Source organism: Chenopodium album, chromosome 18, assembly GCF_948465745.1.
Source record: "Chenopodium album chromosome 18, dcCheAlbu1.1, whole genome shotgun sequence".
NCBI lineage: Eukaryota > Viridiplantae > Streptophyta > Magnoliopsida > Caryophyllales > Amaranthaceae > Chenopodium > Chenopodium album.
In genome coordinates this window covers 1,895,043-1,901,601 of record NC_137851.1, presented here as the reverse complement: position 1 = coordinate 1,901,601, position 6,559 = coordinate 1,895,043, and the positions used below count along the sequence as shown (strand labels likewise).

Here is a 6,559-nt window from a genome sequence, read left to right as displayed (position 1 = left end):
TATAGGTCTAATTTACCTACTTTTATTTAATATTGATGTGAAAATAGCTAGTCTATTAACTCAATGTTGGTCCCATGGTTAGTTGGAATTTTATGAAGATCTTTAGGCTGTGACAAAATGGATGGAACAATTTCACATTTTGATACATGAATTATTAGCTACTTTCAATTCCCTTAGGTAAAGTTTTTTCTCACATTTCTCGAATTTTCATCATGATGATTATTGCCCACGCAATAGTGAATATATGTGTAAGATTTGGGATGATGTCCGAATGAAGGATGATTTCACATGATTTATGTAAATGATTGAATGAATTGTGAATTCATTTGATCACTTAAAACATCTCAAGACTTTATCTTTCAATTATCTTATAAACCCTTATTAATACACCGTATAACTTTATACAAGTACAATATATTTATTTAATTTGTAAAATATGAGAAGAAATTATAATCTCATAGTTAACAACTTAGCAGTGATAAAAACTTACTATTGCAAACTATGTAGCTTATGAGATGAAACTAGATGATTAAGGCAAAATCATAACGTTAAAGTGTCATCTCATGGAGAGAAAATAACAAGTTTGTTAATTTAAGTAACGTCATAAATTCCTGTTGGTTGTATAAAGAGTATTTATCAAACGGAATATAATTTTGAGGTAGAGTAATTAATGGAGCTTTTTTTTTTTTGCTCTATAAAAGAAATTTTACTTTTTGTGTCTAGCTTACCTACCTTTATTTAATACGGTGTATATCGTATATTATTGGGTTTTTTTTTCATAATAAATGTAGCTTGTCATAACATATAAAGTACAAGTAACATTTTTTTTTTCAATGCTCGATAATACGGGTAGGAAAACAAAAAACAGAATACTCCGTAATTTTAGTATATGTACTCGTATATGGTTGTGAAACTTACTCGTATGATATATGGTGATTGGTGACGTTTGTTATATTTGTGTTTTTACAAAAACTTCTAAATATTACAGTAATTGGGCCAAATGGAGTGATGGCCTGAAAAAGGGGTTAAAATTGGTAACATTTTTGGGCAGAAGAAAGTGACAGTTCAGATAAATGGGACCTGCAGAAAATATCTAAAGGGCAAAAGCCCTATAATTTTTAAAGTTCTGAACTCAATTTATAAGTCTGTGAATTGTGAATGAATGAAACATTAAAAGTGACTGCTCACATGGAGTCATATCTACTACGTAATTATCTAGTCTATGGAAAACTATATTACTTGTACTGTATTACTTCGTATTATTTATTATTTTTATTTGAGAAATATTTATAAATCGTAAATACACAGTAATTTTTTTTTATTTTTTTTTTTCACGGAGTACTCTTATTATTTACTCCGTATGTATCAAATGCCAAATTTATCACATATCAACATGGCTTATGAAAATTTTTATACTAGTCGTTTGAAATATGAGTATTATAATGTTTTAATGATTATGTAATAAACATTTAAAGAGTGGGGCAAAAAGAGTAGAATGATAGAGCCGTAGAGGGATCGAGAATCCACACTCTCAAAATGCCTAGTGAAAAATTGAATCGCTCACCTCAAAATTGAACGGCTTATTTCTTATTGATTATCAATAGACCAACAATTGATTGGTGTAAGAAATATAAATAATTATGGAGGAACCATGCAAAATAGAGTATGTTATAGTACATTAACTTAATAATGGTGGATTGTGTTAAAAAAAAAAAAAAAAAAAAACTTTATAATGGTGGAAAAAGTATATAGTTTTTGTATTTCCAGCAGAAAGTTGAATACTCTTTTTCCTCTCTAGTCTATAGAATATATGTAGGTGCTTAATTAAAGATATAAAAGAGGTCCACCTTAACATTCAATTGGTTTTGCGCATGGAATCATTTTATCAATTTGAGAAAAAGTTGAAATTCACTACCAGTAAGCATATTTTGAATTACTAGTACATTTTGTTTGGACATTGAAAACAACGTTTTTATTCATTTTAGTAGTGCATTTTGTTTGGATTATGACTTATTTTTAATTCAGTTCAATTTAATTAAGTTAGATTTAAGACAAACATTTAAAAAAATCAGATGTACAATGAAATATTATACATCCGCTTTAAAGTTACCTTAAAATAAACCCAAGTTATCCTATAATGAATAAAAGTTATTTAACCTCTATGGATAAAAGTTACTCTAAAAGTTTCAGGTAATTTGTTAATATATACTTCGTAAATAATTATATAATTTGTTTCATATTGAATGAATACACTAAAAAAAGGCTACATTCGTCATTGACGCTATGTCTTTGACATGAATTGAATATGATATAAAATGACATGAATTAATAGGGATGACAATTCAATCCGAGTTCGATTCAAATCCGACCCGAATCCGTTTAAAATAGTCCGAATCCGAATTCGATAAAATAGATACGAATCCGAATAGGAGGCGGATCGGACTTGGACCTTGTGCAAAGTCCGACCGAGTCCGATCCAATCCGACTCCGAATATGAGGATATGCTTTGATTATGACTTAAGACAATTGCATGTTCGTTTGTAGTAAATTTTTGTTACGTAACTTTATTAATACTAATTTAATTATGTTATGTTTTTAGCCTATGTGTTTTTCTAATTTTTTACGCACCAATATGTTATACAGAGTAAGTAATAAAGTTTATTCGGGAAAATACAAGCAATTATAGGTATATCATACATTACAAGAAAAAAAAAAAAGCGTTCGGAACATTCGGAGGTCCGAACGGACCGGATTCGGATCCAAAAAATATATGTCGGATCGGATTCGGACTCGGACTTTTCGGATTCGGATCCGAGTTCAGGGTCCGTTTATTGAACGGATCGGATTCGAACTTAGCCGCATCTGACTCGAATCCAATCCGTTGCCATTCCTATAAATTAGAGAGTTGATTATTAAACACAATGAATACTACAAGTGAAAAGTGAATAATTAATTTTATAAATTATAACAAATTTTTTTTTTCACCTTTATAAGACTTTTAAAGTCTCAATGGTACCATCATGCACTCAAAGATTCTTAATGCACTTACTAAACATCATTAGATCAAATAGCCAAATAAGTACCTTGTTAGACATATCACTCGATCATAACCCTCCGTATCAATAACTTTTATATTTATTATATATTAAAAGACACACTATCAATCACACTTGTCATCTCCTAGTGTTGTGTCCTTAGCTTATATATATGTAACAAAAATACAGAATTACTTAAACTTCAACTTATCTTATATGGAGTTAAAAAAAAACAAATCTTATACAAAAATAATTCCCTAATCTTATACAACAGAAATTCAAAATTGCTTAAAATAAAAAGATTTGATATATGTTTGACACAAATAATTATAGTTTTAAAGAAAAAAAAAATTACTCATTCTATCTTTAAATATTATTATACAGTTACCATATCTTTAATTTATAACATGTCATTTTACCTCATAGTCCATTTGAAGAATAAAAGCTTAGGGCCTATTTAGTTCAACTCCAATAAGTTCAATTCAGTTCAGCTCCAATAAGTTCAATTCAGTTTCTAATTTTCTTTTCTCATAAAATATTCAGTTCAGTTCAATTAAGCTCCAATAAGTTTAGTTCACTTCAGTCAATCAGAACAGGCCCTTACTCTGCTTTACACAGTACCAAAACAAGCCCGAGGAGTATCGGACAACCTATTAGTCCATTACATGATTAAGGTTGATCCATTAGGTTTACGACCACTAGGTCAGACTTACAGTTGGAGACTCTAACTCTAGTCAGTCATACTTAGGGGCTTGCAAAATATGAGGATGTCTAGGAGTTTAGGACAGTAGGAAGATCAGATTTGTGCTTTAGGGGAGTACTGAAAACAATGTACAAAATGCAAATGACCTAGCAAATTTGGATCATAATAACATAAGCATATTTGATCAATTCATACTAAGGCAATTATATTTGCATACATCTTTATCATTCAAAAAGAGTGCATTTTCTGTTGGACAAAAATCAGCATGATCCTTTCAGTATAACAATAGTATGAAGCGGGATGCAAAAAAGAAAAAACTCAAGCAGCAAAGAAAACTGAACAATGGAAAGAATTTGCAAAAGACGTAATCTATGTATTCTGTTCCATGTAAGGTCAGTAACTTGATTAAGTTTATACAAAAAAGAATAATTGATCAGTTTCCCTCAAGAGTATATTCATGCTTCACAGCTCTAGCTCTACATGATAAACAATATGAAAAGAAAGGAACACAGCTTAATTCTCCAATATCAAAAACCTACTGAGAATAAGCTTGCTTCGGTCTTCATTCTTATGGTAACAGCAATGAAGCCAAATTTAACAGTAGTCCATAACCCGAATTGACTATTAGAAGTCTACACTATCAATTCTTTAGTATTGCTCTTTGTGATTGCTGCAGTATAACAATTACTCAGACTGCTATGTTTAATAGTTGAACCCCAATTCTGCAAGATTTAAGAAGCCATGATCGTCAACAGCTAGTGAAGAATCCTCTTGTCTACCAGGCTTCAAGAAGTCAAATCCATAGTTGGTCCCATTGTTTACTTGATCATTGTAATTCAAACTTCCCAACAGCTTGGCATCATCTTGATTTTGGAACTGATATAGAATATCTGGATTCTGACTCTGATTTGACCAGCTCTCTGGTTTCTCTAGTTGTATTGAGTTGTTCTCAACTTGAGACCTGAAAGCATCATACCCTTGGTTCACGGTATAGCCTTGGTTTGTCATATAGTTTTGGTTTGTTGCATGGCCTTGGTTCGTTACATAATCTGCAGGAGAAACAGGGCCAGCGTCTATAGCTCCAAGTAGCTCATCAACATCAAACATTTCATCCATTGTTAAGTTTTGCAAGTAGTCGTTGATGTCAATGCCACCTTCACCATCTGCCTTTGCTTCTTTCTTAACTGTTGAGGCTGGGGACCCAACGTTAAGCATCATCGCAGCATTTTTAACATCAAACTGTGAGTCACTTTCAGCATCTTCTTGCTTCACGCCAGCACCATCCATTTTAGTATCCCATTGATCTCCAAAACAAACATCGGAGTGATTATCGGACGACGTTGTATATGAGGCAGTATTTGTAGTAGCTGTTGTAGTTGTTGTAGCAGAATTATCACTGGAATCCTCCACCAAAGATGCTGGGTAATGCGGCAAGTTCAATCGAGCACTTTGCCCATACATCATACGAGCAGCCTCATCATAAGCCAATGCAGCTTCAAGGGCAGTTGGGAAAGTACCGAGCCAGAGCCTTTTACCCCTGTTGGGCTCTCGAATCTCCGCCACCCATTTACCCCAAGTCCTCTGTCTAACTCCCCTGTATTTACAAAGGGAATTCTCTGGCCCACCTTTGCCTTTCATACACCCTTTCTTCGAACCCTTTGCAGGCGCCTTTCTAACAGGCTTACCATCATTCTTGTCTTCATAGAGTTTATCATTAATTTCTTTCCACCTAGCAAGAGTTTCAGACACGGAATCGGTTCCATCACGCCTTCTCCGAGCCTTCCTTCTCCTGGTGTAATCAAAGGGTACAGAAGAAGAACAATGTGTGTTAGAAGTAGCTTTGTCGAAATCGAAAGTGCCCATCCTGGGAAAATTAAAGAAAAATCCGAGTTAAAATTGAGTAAATCTAGCACAGCAAGCAACCACCACACCTCTCCAAGGAACAATTCAAATAAGGGTGATGCAAATTAGAATCAATTATCGTCGCCAATGCCTCAACACAATTAGTTCGTTCACAATCTGCAACAAATGAGATAACAAGCTAAGTTCTAATTACTTGAACAATCAATCAGAAAATCATTAAAGCATAAATCAATTTATACAACTTCCCCCTTAACATGCATTTTCCCCCCCAAATCAATCTAAGAAGTCGATACACAAGTTCATAACTAAAATAGAATGTTCCAATTAACAAAATCAAATACAAACCCTAACCCTAACCGCTAATCACCTTTCCCGATCTCTAAATCAACAATAAAACCCTAACCCTAACCTTAAATCACCTTTCCCGTTCTCTAAATCAACAATAACAGCCCTAAATTAATTGTCGAATTTTCGATGATAGTGTCAATTCATAAACAATTGATCACTAAAACCCTAACCCCTAAATAACCTTTCCCACTCTATAAATCAACCACAAAAACCCTAATTATCTAAATTTTCGATAATATTTTTAATTCATAAACAGTTAATCAATTTCTTCCATTCTAAACATACACACACACAAATGAGGAGATTATTGATTAATTATTGATTCTCAAGAAACACAATAAATTCTCTCAAATTTTAACCCTACCAACAGAAAAAAAAAACCCAGTAAATTCCGAAAACAAAACCAAAAAATGATTAATCAACAAATTAATAAAACAGGGATGAAAAGTTCAACCAACCTTTCAAATATCGCTGACATACGACGACGAGTCGGCGAATTCGAACACCTAATCACCGAAATCTTATCTTCAAAGAAACTGTTCTAAGTGAATTAGGGATCAACAAATTTCTTGATTTTTGATTAAAATGTTTTTGTTTTTGGTTTTTGAAT

At 32.7% G+C, this 6,559-nt stretch overlaps 1 protein-coding gene across 4 annotated transcripts; it reads right to left on the bottom strand.

Moving 5' to 3' along the window:
* Nucleotides 1–4,158: 4,158 nt before the first annotated feature.
* LOC145592630 (dehydration-responsive element-binding protein 2C-like) lies at nucleotides 4,159–6,559 on the bottom strand. Of its 4 annotated transcripts, XM_081649136.1 has the most exons (3): nucleotides 6,408–6,425; nucleotides 5,670–5,757; nucleotides 4,159–5,527 (listed from the first exon to the last, which is right to left on the bottom strand). In XM_081649136.1, exon 3 carries the CDS (start codon nucleotides 5,374–5,376, stop codon nucleotides 4,441–4,443), a length of 936 nt encoding a protein of 311 aa, XP_081505262.1. In that variant the 5' UTR covers nucleotides 5,377–5,527; nucleotides 5,670–5,757; nucleotides 6,408–6,425; the 3' UTR covers nucleotides 4,159–4,440. The 4 variants fall into 4 exon arrangements, with proteins under 4 accessions (XP_081505262.1, XP_081505259.1, XP_081505260.1 ...); XM_081649133.1 differs by lacking the exon at nucleotides 5,670–5,757 and having other exon boundaries at nucleotides 4,159–5,602; nucleotides 6,408–6,559; XM_081649134.1 differs by having other exon boundaries at nucleotides 4,159–5,757; nucleotides 6,408–6,558.

Bases quoted from the DNA above. Each gene is read 5' to 3' on its own strand.
- LOC145592630 (XM_081649133.1), bottom strand. From the start codon at position 6,427: ATGTCAGCGATATTTGAAAG. The intron at 5,603-6,407 runs GTTGGTTGAACT...TAATTTTCCCAG, and splicing joins ATGTCAGCGATATTTGAAAG to GATGGGCACTTTCGATTTCG.